At 50.0% G+C, this 17363-nt stretch overlaps 1 protein-coding gene and 1 non-coding gene across 3 annotated transcripts; one reads left to right on the top strand and one right to left on the bottom strand.

The window, feature by feature from the left end:
- Nucleotides 1-74, top strand: Trnas-cga (transfer RNA serine (anticodon CGA)). Its single transcript has one exon. It is a non-coding gene; the product is annotated as a tRNA-Ser (tRNA).
- Nucleotides 75-4403: 4329 nt separating this feature from the next.
- Nucleotides 4404-11876, bottom strand: LOC124076935 (cytochrome c oxidase assembly protein COX19). 2 transcript variants are annotated; one of them, XM_058571693.1, is made up of 4 exons: nt 11724-11876; nt 10053-10168; nt 5101-5223; nt 4404-4856 (listed from the first exon to the last, which is right to left on the bottom strand). In XM_058571693.1, exons 1-3 carry the CDS (start codon nt 11803-11805, stop codon nt 5143-5145), a joined length of 279 nt encoding a protein of 92 aa, XP_058427676.1. In that variant the 5' UTR covers nt 11806-11876; the 3' UTR covers nt 4404-4856; nt 5101-5142. The 2 variants fall into 2 exon arrangements, with proteins under 2 accessions (XP_058427676.1, XP_058427675.1); XM_058571692.1 differs by having other exon boundaries at nt 4404-5223.
- Nucleotides 11877-17363: the final 5487 nt, after the last annotated feature.

Here is a 17363-nt window from a genome sequence, read left to right as displayed (position 1 = left end):
TGAGGATGTAGCTCAGTTGGTAGAGTGCTTGCCTCGAATGCACAAGGCCCTGGGTTCAAACCCCAGCACCACAAAAAAAAAAAAAAAAAAAAAAAAAACCTGGGATTTGGCTCAATGATTAAGCATCCCTTGGTTCAATTCCTGGTACTAAAAAAGAGAGAGAGAGAGAAACTAGTCACAGTTACTCAAGAGATCCAGGTTGTTCCTGGGAACAACAGGATGGGACAGGGCTCAGGGTCCCTTACACAGGGCTGCCTTTGGGACTCAGGTGTGAATCACTGCTGATGTTTTTCACATTTGAGGAAGTGTGATGGGCAGAATAATGTCCCCAAGACATCAAGGTTCCAATCTTTGGAACCTGTGAACTCGGTACTTCTCATGGTGGAAGGGACTCACCAAAGCGATTTAATTAAGGGTCTTGTGACCGGGAGATTACTGGGGCTAGCTGAGGGGCACACAGGCACGAGGGTCAGAGTCAGAGATGTGAGCACAGAGGCAGGGGTGAGATTGACGATTCAGAAAGGGCTACCACTGGGGAGTGTGTGGCTCCAGCATCTGGCACAGGCTGGGAAATGGACTTTCCCAGAGCTGCCTGCAGGAGGACAGGCCTTAGACTGCTTTAGAGCCTGACTTCACACCGCAGTGCTTTCATTTTGCTTTAAGCCAGTGGGTCTAAGAATTAGTGCAGCAATAAAAAATGAACATGGGAGACCCCCCATCACTGCCCCAGGAAGAATCTGACTTGCTCTTTAGGCAGGGTGGGTGGGGCCAGCAGAGGGGGTGCCAACAACCCAGGCTGCGGAGCCCTGAGGTATGTGCAGCACCCCCTCCTGGGGGTCATGAGCCAGACGAAGGAGGGGCTCTGCTGGCCTCTGGTCAGTCCTCATCGTTCTGGGAAGGAGATCATGGGCCCACATCTAAGACCAGGGCTGCCTCAAATTCACCCATTATGTCACATCGAAAGAGAGCTCTTGAAAGATTTTCCAAGCACCATTTGTTTATTCTACAGTGCGGGGGATAGCACCTTTATTGATGTCATAACGGCTGAAGGTACAGGTGCACAGGATAAATAAAACACATATGACTACCAAAAATATTTTCTGGGAAGCTTTGGTGGGAGAGTGGCTGGGCTCCCCTGGGCACCCCGTGTTTGCAAACCAGACCTAGAAAATGAGGGTCAGGCAGCTCCTTCTTCTATGTAAGGAATGCGAGTGACCATGCAATAGGGGCTGTGTCGGGGTGCTCTGCTTTCTTTCCTATGATCCCCTATTGCTGCATTATCTGTGACTGAAATTTATTTCAAAATGAGAATTGAATCGTGTATACAGAAAGCTCAACTACAAAGACTTTCATACAAAAAATTTTAAACTTTATATTTCAAACTAATTTCAGACTTCCTAAGGTGGTACCAGTAAGAAGGCCATACACCCAGCTCCCCCAAAACACTGAACAGCCTCAGTCCAGAATCAAAGGAAATCCATGCTGGTACCACTCCACTGGCTTACCTGCAAGTTCTCAGCACTTAAGAATGTCCCAGTGTCCCTTCTCAGAAGCCAGGATCCACATGGCACAGAGTCCCCACATCTCTTGTGTGCTCAGCCTATGATAGTTACTGAGCTACATCCCTAGTCCTTTTTGAAACACAGCTTTGCTAAATTCCTGGGGCTGGCTTAGAACTCACAGTCCTCCTGCTGCTGCCTCCTGAGCCACTGGGATTACAGGCACGTGCCACCGTGCCTGGGCTCCACGACCTTGACAGTGTTGATGGGCAACTCTCTGGTGCAAGGTCCCAGGGTGGGTCTGCCTGTTTCTCATGATTAGGTTCAGACTGTGTATTGGGGGCAAGCCTCAGAAGCAAAGCTGTGTCCTCTGTGCATGATACGGGGCATGAGCTGAAGTAAGTCTCATTTCTGGCAATGACCACATGGCCAAGGTGATCGCCCCTGTAATGTCACTGTCATTCCCTTTGTAATCACTGAGCATCTGGAGTGGAGGCTTCTCAAGACGTGTTTTGCCTCACATTTTGCCACTAACTTCACTGTCTACTGGGGGTTCCTGTCTGCAGCCATTATCACTGTAGTGTTTGTCACACGATACCTTGTCCCCATCAATTCTTCCATACTAGTCAGAATTCACAAGGAAGAGCTGTCCCTCCTACCACTGACATATTTATTCAATTATTTCCACCAGCATGGCCTCACGGTATTAGTGTCCATTGTGGCTTGTAGCCCAGCACCATCATTATTTATTTTCTTCCTCAGTTCACCTCAGGTTTGGCCAGTGGGAGCTCCGTTACTGCCTCCTGCCTCCTCTCAGCAATCTGGTCATTTGTTCAGTAATTCCTTACTTCCTGGCAGATACACTGGGCTCATCTTGACTTTCACCCTGGTCTTAGCCTCCACCAAGATTCTGGTTCCTCTTGTGAGAGAATGGTGGAACCCAGACCTGGGGCTGGGTGTCATGGCCCCAGGCCTTCCATACACGAGGGCTAGGACACTCGCTTGCTCCCGCCTGCCTGTGCACACACCCTGATTTCTACATCTAGCTATCCTTATATTAGAAAGCCAGGAGTTCAACAGAGCGGGCTCTCAGTGCTGTTTCTAATTTTCCAACTTAGAATAAATAGGGCCAGAATCATAGTCCATGTGGAAAATGAGCTCGCGACCTAAATATCTTTCGTTAGTTTTGGTTAAAATGTCTTCCAAAGTAACCCAGCCTAGAGCCATCTCTGCCATCAGTGGCTCCCCACATCCTGGTTCGTGTGTTTTGAGCACAGTTCAGTCAGAACACAGGTGCTGAGAGGCCTCATTCCTAAGGCTTCTCTGCCTGGTGGGTGCCATTTAGTTTCTGGTTTATCCTTCCTGATTTTTTTTTTTTTTGTACAAATAAGTGAATAATCCTTTGGCTTCCCGTGTCCCTCCTCTGTAATGTTCAACAGGTGCTCTTGTGGCTCTGCGTTTCCCTGCTTATCAGGATGTCATGGCACCACTCGTCACATCACCTCAGCCTGTCCTCCTCCACTGCTGGCGCAGTGCTCCACCGCGTGGAGGTCGCAGTTCATACAGCATCTGGCACAGGAGGGAGTTTGGGTTGTTTAATGCTTTGCAATTGCAAAGTGTGCTGCGATGTGCACACTGTACACATAGACTTAGAGCTGAGCATGGTGGTGCACTCCTGTAATCCCAGAGGATGAGGCAGGAGGCTTGCAAGTTCGAGGCCAGTTTAAGTACTTGATAAGGCCCTAAGCAACTTAGTGAGACCCTGTCTCAGAATAAAAAATAAAAAGGGCTGGAGATGTGGCTCAGTGATTAAGCACCCCAGGGTTCAATCCTCACTACCAAAAAAATTAATAATAATAATAATAAAATAAAATACTTAGGAATGGCTCAGTTTGGCTTAAGACTTTTAAAGTAAAATAATAAGCCCCAACTCTGCAGCACACTGAGCATGACAGAGATCAAATGCTAAACAGGCTGTAGACAGGAGCAGTTGCACCCATGCACATGCACCCATGCACATGATAACCATGTTCTGTGGACATGTGGAAATGAACCCAGCCCAAGAAACATCCCCTCCCGCAGGGTTGTTTGGGATGTCTAACCGAGAAAGGGCTCACCATGGCACAGAAAACTCAAGGCCTTAAACGCAGAGAACTGGGGATGAGCTGAGAGGCCTCCACCCCTCACAGGCCCACGGTGCAGAGGGGCCCATTCTCAGGGCTTACAACTGGCAGGCTTGTTTGCCCTTCCTGGTAGGGCCTGGGGAAGGTTTGCCACCAGAGGGACATGCCCTGGGTTCTCCTCCCCCGAAACCTCCTCTCAATGTCCTCCACACACTTCCCAGGAGCCAAGGAAGGCAGTCTGCAGGGCCAACCCTTCCCAACGTTGCTGTGAAGAGGGGAGGTCTGAGCGCAAACAGGCCCAGATGCACATGAGCATTTGTTGGTGGCCTTGAACCCTGGCATACAGCAGAATAACTATGATGTTAAGCAACCCACAGGCAATTCTGAAAAAGACCCAAGCGTGGGGCGTGGTGGTGCACTCCTGTAATCCCAGGACTCCGAAGGCTGAGGCAGGACAATCATGAGTTCAAAGCCAGCTTCAGCAACTCAGCAAGGCCCTAAGGAATTCAGTAAGACCCTGTCTCTAAATAAAATATAAAAAGGGCTGGGGATGTGGCTCAGTGGTTAAGCACCAACGAGTTCAATCCTCAGTATTAAAAAAAGAAAAAGAAAGACACCTGGGCCGAGAGCCACCATTATAAGCACTGCTTAAAGAACTCAGTTGACACCAGGGCACCACTACTGGGATGCACCCAGGGATTCTGAGCAAGCATCGGCAGTGAAAGAAGTGGGGTGTAATAATAGGATAAAGAAATAGAAAACAACCCACTCTAACTACAAATGAAATGAAATGAAATATTTTATTATTTATAGTCTCACTACAAATGGATTGATATTTTATCCTTCAGCAGTACAATAAATTACTGAAATTAAATGTCTAGTTTGTAATATACCCTAATACTAACTAGAAAACAAAACTTTGGTTTTGAGGCTACTTGGTGCAAGGCATAAACAAAAAAATCAAGAAGCCAAATGTGTCAAAAAGCCAAATTATTTCTCACTTCCTATTTTGTATTCTAGTTTTATTGGGGGAAAAAAAGGAGATGCACTGGCATGCCTGTGCAGGAGCACAAAACAGGGCGACGCCTTGCCAAGGAAGTCATTTCCCGACAGAATGTGTGCGTCAGGGTCTGGAATCTGCACACTTGGCGCATCAGTAAGGAGCGCTACCCAGAGCACTGCAGCATGAGGGTGGCTTTCCGCAGGTCGTCTCTACCAGGAGCCTCCTGGGACCCTGTGATGCACAAGATTTAAACATAAAAGCATCTTATAAAAGATAAATGAGGCTCTAAAAGAAACAGAAATTTTTGAACATGATTTGGGGTGCTCCAGGAGACAGGTGAGTCCTCCACAAATCATCCCCACAAGCGAGGCACCTCCGCCTGGCTGCAGGTGGTGTGCTGCAAAGCATCCTGCAGGCCTGCTGCTGAGGACCACGCGGGCAGGTGAGGGCCGCGAGCAGAAGGGCCTGTGCTCACCTCAGAGCGCCTCTTGGACGCAGCCCACTGGTCATCTTCTCATTAAGATTTATTTTTTGCCTCTGATTTTCCATCTATCAAGTCACCAAATCCCAGTTTCTCCAGTGGTTCCTGTGCCATCAGCTGCCTAAAAGAAAAAATGGGAAGTTGTCAGGTGCAAGAGCAAGGTCCACCCAGGTCCGCCACACACTGCTCTGTCACAACAGCCATTCCCGGGGGCTCCTGGGACCTCATTCTATGTCTTAGGGACAGAGCAGTATTGTCTAATGGGCCCCTCTGCCTGTGCCCTCCCCAGAGGGTGGTGCCCACCCAAAGCCTCCATGTCTCCTTTCAGACACTCTGAGGGCCTCTGTGGCCTGCCTTCCTGGGGGAAGCATGCACCACCTCACAATTCAGAGGAAGCTGTTGAGGGTATGGACAGAGCTTTGCCATCAACAGGTGTCCACACAGGTGTGTGAAGCCCCCGAGGGAGGGGGTGAACCAGGGCTGAGAAGCCCAGCTCCAGAGCCACAGCACTCTGGGACAGACATGGGCAGGTGCAGGACCTCTTCACACCTGGCCTCCAGGTCACCATGAAGGCGTATCTGATGAGGCAGGAGGACGGAACACACTACTTAATAATTTATTAGCTTTAAAATATTTAATATGTGAAGTGTGGGCTCTATTTTGCTCCTCTCAGGCCTACACAGTCAGGGCCTGGCCCCACCAGCAAGAGACCAATCTACTAGACCCATCTGTCAGTCCCCAGGCAGCCAGCACCCTCCCTATAACCACTGGGTGTCAGCCTCCTCCTGTGCTGGTAGAAGCCCAAACCACTAAAGTCAACGCTCAACACTGAGCACTGTGCAGCCCTTGCTGGGCCTCCCACCTCCCCCTGCCTTGGGCAGGCTCTCAGAGGGCAGGGGAGAAGGGCTCAGAATGGAGCGGAAGGAGGGCTCAGAGAGTAGGGAGAAGGGAGGGGCTCAGAGCACAGGGGGAGAAAACACCTCAAGGACTGTGTAAGTCTCTCCTGGTGCCGCACCTGTGTTTTTCAAATTTGAAAAATCAAAGGTGTTTTTGCCCCTCAAAGGATTAAAGTGTTGAAACTTGCCCATTGAGCAGGACAGCAAGAAGTAAAGCCAGGTGTCTGTTCCCATCAGAGCCTCGCCCCACGAACTAGTAGTGGCGCCAGGCCAACAAAACCTGGGCCCACCCCTTTCATTCAAGATGTCCTCAGAATTGCATGTTCCCATTTAGTACAATTCTATAACATGGAATTCACAAGCTATTTCTAGACTCCATGTTAGGCAAACAATAACAAATTTTCACCACATCTTGGTAAAGGACACATCTGGCCAACAGCTCTTCACACCCACCTATTAGACTTTGCTTGGCCAATAGAATAATGACCCCCAAAGATGTGCACATGTCAATTATTGGAGCCTGGAGAATGCTACCTCACCTGGGGAAGGGGAATCCGGCTGCTAATCATCAGGTTTTGAGATGAGAGTACCTTGTGTTATGTAGGTGGATTTATCGAATCACCTGAATCCTTAGAACTGGAGAACCATTCCTGGCTTTGCCCAGAAAGGAAATGGCAAAAGGATCAGAGATGCACCACAGCTGGCTATGAGGATGGAGGAAGGGGCTCCAAGCCCAGGAATACGGGTGATTCCAGCAGATGGACAGGGCAGGAGCCTCCAGCAGGAATCAGTCCTGCTGGCACTTTGACTCCAGAGCCAGAGACTCACACCAGACTTCAACCTACACAACTCGGGACCACAGGTGGTTCCGGCCGCCTGCCCATGGTGTCTGTTATAGGGACCACCTGAAGCAAGTGTAGCAGTGCTTGCCCTGCTGCTGCCACTGATGTTCAAGGAGGAAGAAGGAGCAAGGAGGAAAGACCACGAGCCAGACGGGACGTAGTTCAAGAGATGCCCCCAGTCCTCGTGGAAGCCAGCCCCATGGCTTTCAGCAAGTCCTATGGCTAGAAGAACGGTTTCAGAGCTCTCTTTAGCCTAAGTGAATCAGCCACAAATTTTTCCCATTTCCTAGTCATTGTTTAAGGACTGAGCCACTCAGATACCCGCCAAGAATCACTCTGGAATCTTCATAAAAAGCAAAATTAGTCCTGTTTATACCAGTGCCATCATTTCACAGGTATTTAACTTCATGATTCAGTGCAGTGGAATATTTATAGATTTCTTGTTCTTTTTAAAGCTGTTTTAGTTGTAGATGGACACATAACTTTATTTACTTAATTTTATGTGATGCTGAGGATTGAAACCAGTGCCTCACATGTGCAAGGCAAGCACTCCACCACTGAGCCACAACCCCAGCCCCATACTTCTTGTTCTTGAGGGTAATAATGGCAGCAACACTGACAGTCCCTGAGTCATACCAAGTGCTCCTTCACTTTCCAGGCTGGAGCCCCCATGGTCCCACCACAGGGTAGATGGTAAGAGCGAAGATGCTCCATCAGGTCACGTATATGACCCTGATGTCCCTAAGACAGGACCTGAACTTTTAAATTACTACAAAGGTTTGAGATCTTAGATTATTATGTATTAGTCTTCGCCAAGGTAACCCCAATTTTGACATTTTTTTCTATGAGAAAATATGGTCCTCCAAGACAAGTACCTACTTTTCCCTCATGCTGAAACAGTCCAAGCATGAGAACTTTAAAAACTCTACTGAGGACCATTTTCTGAAAAGATGCATGTGAAAGTAAGTAGAGGTAAAAGAGGGTTTGGGATTTTAGCATAGAAAAAAGGAAGAAAATAAATGGTTAAAAGTGTGGGCATGTGTGCGTGTGCACACATCCGCATGTTCATGTTTTACAAGGGCCAGCAGCAGGTGTGTGAGATCCTGACCTGAGTCTGGGTAGGCCAACCTTGACTGTCTTTTATGATGTTTGATGATTTTCATGAACAACCAACCAGCCACAATTCTCCAGTCGAAATAACTCAGCAAAACAAAACATACACAGCTGTACACTTGCCTCAATGTCACCTGGCCAGTCAGTGAAGCCACTGAAAGTTGTGGCACCATGTCCTTTCTCCTGCTATCCTCACTGACTGTATCCAAGCAGCACTGAGTGCAGCACAGGTGCAGATGTGGGCAGCTGCCTGCAGCTCAGCCCAGGACACAGAGGGAAAGTGAGACTTCCTCTTCCCAGGCCTGCCTGGTAGCCTTCATCAGGGAGGCCAGACACCTTTCCGGCTCCCTCATCCACATATCCTCTGAAGAAACTCCAGGTAGGAGCAGCTGGGACCTGGGCCTAGCTCTGTGGACAGCCCATGGAATGCTCATCTTATTTGCTAACTTTCTCCTGCATATCTAGACCTGCTTACACCCCAGGCACAGGCAGAGATCACTCTTCTCGAAAGCTTGGCAGCACCAAGAAGAAATTCTAAGTTCCAGCCTCCTAAAGATCTATCAACTTAAGATATTCAAAGATGTGGTTTCCAACCCATGTGCGATTTAGAGGTGGCAGGAACTGGATTTAGTATGGCCCTTGGACATTCAAGTCCCTGTGAGCCCAAGAAACACCTATGAAGGCAGGACAAGGGCCTCACAGGAGGTCCACACTGCCAAAGCCCATCACCCTTACAGTCCCAAAGGTCCACACTGAAGGCACACATCTGAACCTTGAGGAAGTGTTCAAAGTTTGTTGCTCAAACTGAAAAGAGGGCTTAAGTGGACCACTGATGTCAAACTGTGAAGCCAGAATTAGACAGCAGTCAATATAGCCAGGCAAATCAAGTCAGATCATATCAAGGAGGACAATTTTAAGTGAATCTGGGAAGAAGGAGACTGTCCCCTGAGGGATTGAAATGTTAAATTTCTTGACAGCCCTTTCTCCACCCTTATCAAGAACCTGCCCCTGCTCTAACCAAGGTAACCTGTCCCAGGAATTGCCCCTCCCTACAGAGAACTCTAAGGTTATTAATTAATATGTCCAGGGCTGCTCCATCCTGCCCTTCCCCCTTCAGTCCACCTGTTTCCCACCTTTGGGCCATCCCACCCAGCATTCCAGGGCCTAGTCACACACGCAGGAAGGAGAGAGATAAGGGAAAGAGCAGGAGAAAAAAGGGAGCCTAAGACCTTAAAAAGGAGAACACCCTCGCTTTGGGGATACCAGGATACCAGCTGCGGCCCCCTTCCCTGTCCTGGGAGAAGTCTATGTTACCCCTTTTTGAATAAACCCTGTTTTCTATGCTTGCCTCGGCGAGCTTCTCTAATGTTCAAACTTCAACATGTGAGGGAGCAGAACTCGTCACCCATAACTGGCGGTATCACCTGTCTGGAGACTGAATTCCTTAGGAGCTGACTGTGGCCTCAAAAAAGCAAAAATGAAAACTCCCACCACGATCATATAATTATACGTTACCTGTTTTGTCACATTAAGGATTAAAATAGCTCTTATTTTAAGTAAAAGCTTCACAGGTCACAGTTAGAAATGTTTTGTTTGTGTTTAAAAGTGAATGCTGGTGAATTCTGGTTAAGATAGAAGAATCATCCATCTTTCATCATTTTTTCAATAGTCTATTGTCTTCCTGTCACATTCCAAATAGCTTTAAGTGGAACAAAATGACACAGTGCATATTTTTATAGTCTGAGAATGTGAAAGAAATAAACTGTGTACCCGTACAATCTTCAAATCTTTTGACTCAGCATTTTATGATGTACGACTCTGAAACCTTAATGACAGGTCAGTAGCACCCAAGTTTGGAAAGAAAATGCTCTGAGGAATGCAATCACGGGTAACACTGGCACTCAAGAAACGGTTCCCAGGATTGCCAAACAGCTTCTAGTACAATCTCATCTGATAAGCTTCAATTACACCAGCAAACGCCCCACAGTTCTGAAATACACAAGTTGAACCCCCGGGCTGAATAATGGCTTTTTAGGGGGGGAAAACAGCTTTGGCTGGAGAAGTGGGAGTAGAAGTCATAATAGTGAGCTTGTACTTGCCTTTCCATCCTGCACTCTAAATATTCTTTTGATTCATTTCTGCACAAAGCATTTTCAAAATGATTGTCACGGAGACACTTCATGAATTTCTCTTTAAAGCTTTTACATTCACCTAGAAGGATAAGGAAAATGTCTTCTTTTCACAGTGAAAACATGAGTTGCCAACACAGCAGCCTTAGAATGGTATCACTGTCCTTTTCAAAACTTGTTTCCCTCATAGGGACGAGCGGGTGTGAGACCCCGGGCTACATCCCCAGCACAGGGAAAACAAAAACAAACCTTGATTTCTTCAGAAACATGGAAAATGACACTCAAAAGACAAAACCAAGTGCAGTAAAATGTTAAGGGCAGAATCAAGATAGTGGGACAAGAGAGTTTATGGTAAGAGTTTTTTAACTTCACTGTGTTTTGGGAAAATTCACAACAAAATATTTGGGAAGAAACAATAATCTAGGGCTGAGGCTGTGGCTCAGTGGTAGCCTTACGCACTTGCCTGGCTTGTGGGAGGCACTGGGTTCGATTCTTATCACTACATACAAATAAATAAAATAAAGGTCTACCAACAACATATATATATATATAAAAAAAGAAAGAAAGAAACAAGAATCTAGGCCGGGCTTGGTGGCACATGCCTATAGTTCCAGTAGCTCTGGAGGCTAAGACAACAGGATCACAACTTCAACGCCAACTCAGCAAAAGTGAGGCACTAAGCAACTCAGTGAGAACTTGTCTCTAAATAAAATACAAAATAGGGCTAGGGATGTAGCTCAGTGGTTGGGTGCCCCTGAGTTCAAGCCCCAGTAACCCCCCCCCCCAAAAAAAAAAAAAATAAAAATAACTGGCACTTTTACCACTAATAACAGTTGCTCATGTTCTGGCACCACACTTTTGAGTAAAAGCAAGAGGAAGATCAAAATTGAATCCTGTTTGGGGGCTGGGGCTGTAGCTCAGTGGCAGAGCACTTGCCTTGCAAGTGTGAGGCACTGGGTTCGATCCTCAGCACCACATAAAAATAAAGGCATTGTGTTGTGTCCATTTACACCAAAAAAATAAATATTTAAAAAAGCTAAAAAGATATATATATATATATATATATATATATATATATATATGAACTGAATTCTGTTTCGCGGAGTCGGTGTACTATCCCTGTCACATTACAGCCATAGTCCCAGTAAGCTCTCACCAGGAGAGTCCAGGCCCCCACGGGGACCTTCAGTTCACGGGGACCCCCAGCCTGTTTCCCTGTCAGCCCCCAACGGGGATGGGGGCAGGTCCAGTCCAGCAGCCTGGGACGGGCCTGGAGCACTGCTGGCTATGGGAATCATACCCAGGATCCCAGACACTGAAGCCCGGAACACCAGCCCTGAGCTGACCAGCACTAGCTGACCGGGACTCCGGACCACCCTCTGGCCCAGCCTCTCCCCTCGACCTGCCCCTAGGACCCGCCCCTCCCTCAGGACCCGCCCCAAGACCCTCCCCTTCTAGTACCCGCCCCCTCCTCAGACCCTCCCCCTGGGACACGGGTCTCAGATAGGATCCTCCCAGGGTCCTCCCCTCGGACCCACCCCGCTCCTAGGACCCTCCCCTCCCCTAGACTCCGCCCCTAGGGCCCGCCCGTACACTCGCGAGCCAGGGTGATGCCGCCCGCCGACTCCCACCCTCACCAAAGTGATCCAGAGGGAAGCTTCCCTTGTCCGGTGGCCGCGGCTGGAAGCTCTTGGCCCCGAAGTTCATGGCGGTCGACATGACGGCGGTGCCGGGTTTCAGCGAGTGCGATGGGCGGCGTGCGCAGGGCTGCCGGCCGAGCACCGAGCAAGCCTCTGGGAGTGCCGAGCGCATCGAGCCCCGAGTCCTCCCCGCCCCGCCCCGCGGCAAGGCCCCGCCCCGATCACGCTCCAGGGCTCGACCCGCGGCAAGGGCCTGGCCACGCCCCAGGGACAAGGCCCCAGGTCCAGCTTCTCGTTCCAGCCTCCTTCCCTCAACTCCGGAAGCTCCAGCCGAACCCTGGGCGGCTGCCTGTCGCGTTCCAGTCCTTTTTCCCATCTGAGCAGAGGGCCTAATCATGGCAAGAAATGCATCACACGAGGGATTGTGCATTAGCTTCCTGCCATAACACGGTACCACACACAGAGGCTTAATCTTCTGTGGTTCAGGAGGCCAGAAGTCTGAGATCAAATGTGGGCTGGGCTGTCCCTTCTGCCGGCTCTAGGGAGACTCAGACCCAGGCATTGGGGTGTGCTGCCAACTCTTGGTGTTCCTTGGCTGGTAGAAGTAGCACCCTCCCCTGCCCCCACTTCATTTGGCCTTCTCCCTGGGTGTCTCTGTGTCCAGAATGCCTCTTTATAAGGATACCTGCTAATGTTGGGTTAGGGACCATCCTAATGACTTCATCTTAACTAAATATATCTGCAACAACCCAATTACAAAAAAGAAAGAAAATTGACATTCTTAGGTATTGGGGGCTAGAAATATTGGGGGAATATTCTGTTGGAAAAAGCCTCTGGCATTTGCATAGAACTGTTGTTATAGAAACAATAACAAGAGGGAAAAGGGCTTTAGAGGCCTTGGTGCTCACCTGCAGAGCCTTTGCCCAGCTCTGTACCTGGGGACCACCTATCCTCTGCATGTCACCGTTCCTCAGCTGCATGACGAAGGAGATAGATTACTGGCCATTCCAGATTCTGCCTGAGCTGCGACTTCCATCCCTTCTCCCATCCCACCCATTAACAATGACTGCACACCAACCACATGCCAGGCCTGGCAGGAAGCAACACAGAGCTCACAGCTGGCCCCTCTGGATGAGCTTTCTTACCCCAGTGCTCTGAAGGGACACAACATCACAGCTGCTTCTACTGTTGGATGGAGAAACTGACTTCAGCAGCTTCCCAGAGGGGTTGCAGAGAGGTGCCCGGCCAGCAAACCCCGAGTTTGCCCCTCTTTTAGTTTGACTGGGGGACCTCTCTGGAGCCTTCCAGCATTCCGCTTGCTGTTCCCTGCACACCTGCCCCCAACAACACACACCACTGGACTCCTGTGTTCCAGTCTGGATTCACCTCTTTGCCCAGAGACAACCCTGAATGTTTGTGAACACCCAGCAGAGGAGACCTCATTGCAAGGACCCAGGGAAGTCCCACGCTTTAGGAAGCCCATTTCAGTTGCCAGAGGCTCTGGGGCTCTGGGCCCACTTAAACTACAAAAGGAAAAATTGCACCTTGTTCTTGTCACATAAACAACCATTTTACATGGCTGAAACCAGGGACTGTACACTGGGTTATTCATTAATAAGGTTCCAGGGCTTCGAACAATAGAAGCTTTTATTACCCAGCAAATAGCCCTTTCCACTTGACTAGATCACACCACTTAGCAGTAAAGGACAGCCCCCTCCCCTGAGGTTGCCAAAGCCTCTGTCTGGCAGCACTGGGGAACTAGGGACATAGCAGAGGCCAGCTTTTAATTGACTGTCTCCTCGCAAATGATTATTGCTTTATATGAGATCTTTAACTGGTAGAGATTTTTATTTGCAGTTCACAGAGAAGAAAAGTGGAGAAAGAGCTAACCTTTCTGAACTCTATTGTGTTATTTTCACACAAGGCACTTTTCACACGAGATCCCCAGCAACTAGACCAATACCTGGCACAGATAGGTGCTCAATCGATCATTTTGGGTGAATGTAGTTAGGATGATGTTACCCTTGTCACCTCACACAGAGAATGAACTTAAAGGGGTCAAATCCCTCCTTTAACACTACAGAGTCAAAGGAGGCTGAGGCAGGAGGATCGCAAGTTTGAGGCCAGACTGGGGAACTTAGTGAGACTCTGTCCCAAACTAAAATTTGGAAAAGGTCTGGGGGTGTAGCTTGGTGGTACAGTGCCCCTGGATTCAACCCCCAGCCCTGCAAAACAAACAAAAAGATTATGGAGCCAGCGTGTGGGTTACCTACTTCTTTGTAACACGCGGACTCAAATTTAATGATAGGAAATAGCAACGATTTGCTTTGCTCAGGAACCTGCAGTCTGGGCAGGTCTTGGTGGAGATAGCACCACGTGGTATCAGCTGGAATGGACTACTGCAGAAGGTGCATTCTGGCTGCTGATGAGTGGGCACAGGTCGTTGGGTGGGAGTGTGACCATGCTTCTGTGGATGTCGGCTCCCTCCACCTGAGCTGCTTGGGCCTCCTCACAGGATGGCAGCTGGGCCTGAGAGCAAGCAGTCCAGAGAAACAGGTGGAAACTGAGTCTCTTTTGTGATCTAGCTTTGGCAGCACTGCAGGTCTGCTTCCATCATGGTCAGGAGTGCCCTCCAGATTCAAGGACAGGGAAACCCAGGCCCCTTCTCTTAATGGGAGGAAGGCAAACTTGTATTATATGGAGGCTGTGTGGTTGGGAGCACCTGTGTGGCTCTTTGGACGCTGCTGTCGCCATGGCTAGCGAGTGGAGGGAATGAGCTTGGAACCCATTCTGTCTGACTCCTGACCCCTGTGGTAAATCCACCAGCCCCACCTCTGGTGGCAGGGCCAGGTGTGGCCTGAGCCTGCATTCAACCAGGCCACGGCACAACTCAAGATTGGAATCTGATGGTCCTGATCAAGTCTGATCAGAACAATCCGCAGTCAGTGTGGGGAATGTCCGCTGGAATCAAAAAGGAAAATCCCTCTGGCCCAGCGATGCCATTGCAAGCTGACACTGCAGCATCCCAGCAGGTGTGCACAGAGGAGCTGCACCCATGTTCTACCAGGACGTTCTCTGATGGCCCAAGGCTGAACTTAGAATGCTGGCACCTGCCGTGCCCTGGACCAGGCAACCGTGAGAGGAAGCCCGTCTTGTCAGGGTGCACAGTCATGCTAAAAATACAAAATGGCAAGCAAAAAAATGGAGGGAGGAAGGGGACACACAGGGCTTGAAGGGTTTGGGGGATGATGGGATGTTCCCTGTCTTGGCGGTGGTGATGGTTTCATGGGTGTGGACATGTGTCACTCAGACTGTATGCTTTAAACACACGGTCCTTGTTTGTTAATAAAGCTAATTTTTAAAAAAGGCACAAATGAGACCAGGTGCCACTGTGTCTCTGGAAGGGTACATGGGAGACGAGGTGCAAGTGGGGCAGAAGCAAGTGGCCCAGGGGGAGGGGCTTCCTTTCACGAAGTCCCTCCTGTGGTCCTAACTGCCTGGGGTGTGCGTCCTGCAGATTAAATGGATAAGTGACACACGGATATGTGCATACCTAGGGGAGCCATGTTCCAGCAGGTTGAATTGTGGCCTCTCCCTATGAAAACATGTTTCCCTTATCTGGAAACGGGGTCTTTGCAGAGGTAACTGAGGTGAGGATCCCTTGGTATTAGGGTGGACCCTAAACCCAAAGTGTCAGACAGAAAAGGAGAAGACACAGGGAGGAGGCATGGGAGAGGAGGCGGAGCTGAGGGAGGCATGCATGAGCCTCGGGTGTCAACCACACCAGAAGCTGGGGACAAAGAACAGATTGTAGCCAGGCACAGTGGCACAAGCCGGAAATCCCAGTGGCTTGGGAGGCTGAGACAGGAGGATCGCAAGTTCAAAACCAGCCTCAGCAAAAGTGAGGTACTTAGCAATTCAGTGAGACTCCGTGTCTAAATAAAATACAAAATAGGGCTGGGGATGTGGCTCAGTGGTTGAGTGCCCCTGAGTTCAATCCCAAGTACCAAAAAAAAAAAACAGGTTGTCCCTTAGAACGTCCACAAGGAGCCACCCTGCAGGTGCTGGACCTCAGACTCCTGGCCCGGAACTGCAGAGTAAACCAAACTGCTGTGGCTCTGCTGCAGTGGCTACAGGAGGTTTCACAGCCGTGACGTGGGGCTCATGCTTTCCCGGCTGTTCCTGGTACCGAGCTCCCTGAAAGTCTTTTCCTGACCTGCTCTGGACCTTCCCAGCTCTCTTCACCTCACCTTAAGCTCAGATCCCAGGTGTCTGTGAGTTGGGCCAGCCCAGTTCAGCAGCTGCAGCCCAGAGGCCACATTCTCTCCAAAGCATCCCCTGGCCTTCTTGCCTTCACGGTGTCTCCACCAGCCCTAGAGGCATTTTTGGTAGCAAACTCTTACGTGACCATAGTCCACAGGGCTGTGAGAGCCTAGTGGAACTTTTGGGTCCCTATGCCAATTTCTGTAGCCCTAGCTCCTGGTAGAAACTGGCACATAACAGGCACTCAATAAGTACTTCTTAGCTTGGCTTGGTGGCACATGCCTGTAATCCCAGCAGCTTGGGAGGCTGCAGCAGGAGGATTGCAAGTTCAAATTTAGCCTCAGCAACTTAGCAGACCCTGTCTCAAAATAAAAAATAAAAAGTGCTGGGGATGTGGCTCAGTGTTTGAGGGCTCTGGGTTCCATTCCTTGTACAAAAAAAAAAAAAAAAAAAAAGTGCTTCTTGAATTAAATGGACTTCCCTGGGCAGACAGGACTCCCTGTAGTGACCTTGGTACCAGGGGCTCAGCAGAATGCCCCAGAGCTCCAGAGGGTGGGACAAACATGCTTCCCTCTGTATCTCTCATTGTGCAGGGGATGGAGGTGGTGACTGCCCCGTCTCAGGAGGTGTGCCACCAAGGCTGGGACTTTCCTTTCACAGCCTATCAAAGGGGACAATACCTGAGAGGGTAAGGGCCTTGGCTGCCACGGCTCTGTGGTTTGTGCAGGGCGTGGATGACACTCTGGGAGATGGGCCTCATGGAGGGGCCCCTGCTGGCAGCGACAGGGCTGCCTCGTGTCAGGGCAGGCGGTGTGAAGCCGGCCCAGCCACTTCTGGTGCCAAGAGCCACCCGCCCCTCACAGCTCATTCCCAAAGCGGCGCCTCCTCTCCAGGCTCTGCCACCAGGGTTTAGCGGAAAAGATTGGGGGCACCTATCACAGTACTGCCTGCAGGGTGGCCCTCTGGGTGAACTGCATCCCCTGCTCCATCTCTCATGTCACCCCTGCAGAACCTCCACAGGAACAGGCTGTGGTGGGAGGAGCAGCCCTGGCATGAATCTGAGGCTCCGAAGGCCCTGGCATTTGAGGCCCCTCGTGGGTGGTCCCCAGGGGCTGCACACTGTCAGCCCTTCCTGGACATTGATAGGAGACAGATGGTGTCAGAAGACACCCAGGAACCTGCCTCTCCCCAGGGTCCTGCTGAGGGAAACTCAGAGCTGGGGGCGGTTGGGGGCGGCTCCTCCCCTCAGAGGCAGGGCCCAGGCCCTGGAGCCCTGTGAGCCCCATTCTGATGGGGAGACCAAGGCAGGCTGGCAGTCCCGGAGGCAGGGATACAACAGCCCGAGTGCCTGGACCCTGGGGCAAGTTCTTGGGG

The sequence above is a fragment of the Marmota monax genome, unplaced genomic scaffold (assembly GCF_021218885.2).
Source record: "Marmota monax isolate L192 unplaced genomic scaffold, Marmota_monax_Labrador192_F-V1.1 WCK01_AAM20220418_F8-fsc00266, whole genome shotgun sequence".
Lineage (NCBI taxonomy): Eukaryota > Metazoa > Chordata > Mammalia > Rodentia > Sciuridae > Marmota > Marmota monax.
Note: the sequence above shows the minus strand (reverse complement) of the source record. Positions and strands in the feature narration are given on the sequence as shown.